The 2,254-nt window shown below is 64.2% G+C and overlaps 1 protein-coding gene across 1 annotated transcript in view; it reads left to right on the top strand.

The window, feature by feature from the left end:
* Window positions 1–2,254, top strand: part of LOC130586730 (voltage-dependent L-type calcium channel subunit alpha-1F-like) — a gene marked incomplete at both ends in the record, with an annotated part of 9,643 nt that continues 7,389 nt past the window's right edge. The window contains 5 exons of the mRNA XM_057387619.1: window positions 1–84; window positions 1,028–1,167; window positions 1,244–1,386; window positions 1,462–1,614; window positions 2,134–2,251. Coding sequence (XP_057243602.1) covers window positions 1–84; window positions 1,028–1,167; window positions 1,244–1,386; window positions 1,462–1,614; window positions 2,134–2,251 — 638 coding nt within the window. The remainder of the gene's footprint in view (window positions 85–1,027; window positions 1,168–1,243; window positions 1,387–1,461; window positions 1,615–2,133; window positions 2,252–2,254) is intronic.

Genomic DNA, 2,254 nt, shown 5'->3' with positions numbered 1-2,254 from the left:
GCCACCATCTTCGCCAACTGCGTGGCCCTGGGGGTCTACATCCCCTTCCCTGAGGATGACTCCAATGCCGCCAATCACAACCTGGTGAGTGCCCCCAGACCCCCAGAAATGGGGACAGCCCCCACCCCACACCCTGTCGGTGCCCACGGGGCCTTAACTGGTCCCAGTTGGGTGCTGGGAGGACACTGGGAAAGGACACTGGGAAAGGGGGGGAGCTTCACCCCAGCACTGGGACCCACCCTGGACTGGGCTGGGGGCCGGGGAGTGACATTTTGGGGTCTGGGGGTGCTGTGGGGGTGCCCAGACACACTGGGGATGGCACTGTGGGGTGTCAGGGGACCCCGGAGTGTCCCTGTGTCACACGTGTCCCCTGGCACACGCTGGGGATGGCACTGTGGGGTGTCAGGGGACCCCGGAGTGTCCCTGTGTCACACGTGTCCCCTGGCACACGCCGGTGCCGCTGCCTTAATCCGCTTTGCCGGCGCGGGGGGGGGCCGGGGGGGCCTAATCCTGGCTGAGCCTCCCCAGACACCCACGGGGGACACTGAGGGGGGGGGTGGCCCAAATTTCACCCCGAGGGAGGGGACACTGGGGCAGGATACCCCAAATATCTCTGTTCCTTGACCCCAGAGGAAGGGGACTCTGGGAGGGGTGTCAGGGCTGTCCCCATATCTGTGTCACTTGTCCCTAGGCAGAGGGAAAGCTGAGGGAGGTGCAGGGTCAGGGGAGGTCCCCAAGTGTCCCTATTTCTTGTCCCTCAGGAGAAGGGGACACTGGGAGGGGGTCCCCAAACATCCCCGTCCCCTAGGGGATGCTGGAAGGGTCAATGAGGGTCCTCAAATGTCCCCGATCCYCAGGGAGGGGGACACTGCGAGTGATGAGGGGCCGGGAATGTCCTGAGATGTCCTCCTGGAGAAGGGGTYGCTGGGGCTCCAGGGTGCCAGGGTGGGGACAACAGATGGGGTGGTGACCCCATGTGTCCCCAGAGCAGGGGGTGCTGACCCCCACCCACCTTCCTGCCCCCCAGGAGCAAGTGGAGTACGTGTTCCTCATCATCTTCACGGTGGAGACATTCCTGAAGATCATCGCCTATGGGCTGGTGCTGCACCCCAGCGCCTACATCCGCAACGGCTGGAACCTGCTCGACTTTGTCATCGTCATAGTGGGGTGAGGGGCGCCCCGGGGCTGGGGACAGCTGGGGGAGGGGGGGAAAGAGCCGTGTGACCCCCCAATGTCCCCCCAGGCTGTTCAGCGTGATCCTGGAGCAGGTGTCCCACAAGCCGGGCGATGCCCACCACATGAGCGGGAAGCCGGGCGGCTTCGATGTCAAGGCTCTGCGCGCTTTCCGCGTCCTGCGGCCGCTGCGCCTCGTCTCCGGCGTCCCCAGTGAGACCTCGGCGGGACGGGGAGGGGTTTGGGGTCCATCCCAGCCTCTTCCAACCCCCCCCTGTGCACCCCCAGGCCTCCACATTGTGCTGAACTCCATCATGAAGGCCATGGTGCCGCTGCTGCACATCGCGCTGCTCGTGCTCTTCGTCATCATCATCTACGCCATCATCGGCCTCGAGCTCTTCATCGGCCGCATGCACAAGACCTGCTTCTTCATCGGCTCTGGTGGGGACAGGGGGGTCATCCTGTGTGTCCCCCCCAGCGTCAGGGACATCCCCAGCATCGGGGACACCCCCAGGAGTCCCTCAGTGCTCAGGGACCTGGATCCCCCAGGGACACCTGCCCTGAGACTGCCCTAAAACCCCTGAGACTCCTCCCCAGCACCGAAGATCCCCCAGGGACACCCAACAGGGTTCTGAGTCCTCCAATACCCCCTTGAGACCCCACAAACCCCCTGAGGCAGTAATGTCAGGAGTGTGAGTTGCCAGGAGGGACAAGAGTGGATGGTGGGGACAGGAACTGTGTCCATGTGGGTGAAAGAGAAACTCAGGGACAGGAGCTCTCAGTGGGAACAAGAGTTACCCAAGGGGACAGGAATTGTCAGTGGGGACAGGAGTTACCCATGGGGACAGGAGCTGTCAGTGGGGACAAGAATTACCCATAGGGACAGGAACTGTGTGAGGGCAGTGACAGGGGACACCCAGCTGGCAGCCAGCAGCAGGGCCCATTGTCCCCTGTCCCCAGACCTGGAGTCGGAGGATGACCCCTCTCCCTGCGCCTTCTCGGGCCACGGCCGCGCCTGCCTGCAGAACAACACCGAGTGCCGGGGCCGCTGGGAGGGCCCCAACGGCGGCATCACCAACTT

Source organism: Malurus melanocephalus, unplaced genomic scaffold (assembly GCF_030028575.1).
Source record: "Malurus melanocephalus ecotype Western Australia unplaced genomic scaffold, MMel_1.1 scaffold_1278, whole genome shotgun sequence".
NCBI classification, from domain to species: Eukaryota; Metazoa; Chordata; class Aves; order Passeriformes; family Maluridae; genus Malurus; species Malurus melanocephalus.
This window is presented reverse-complemented; position numbering and strand designations above follow the sequence as displayed.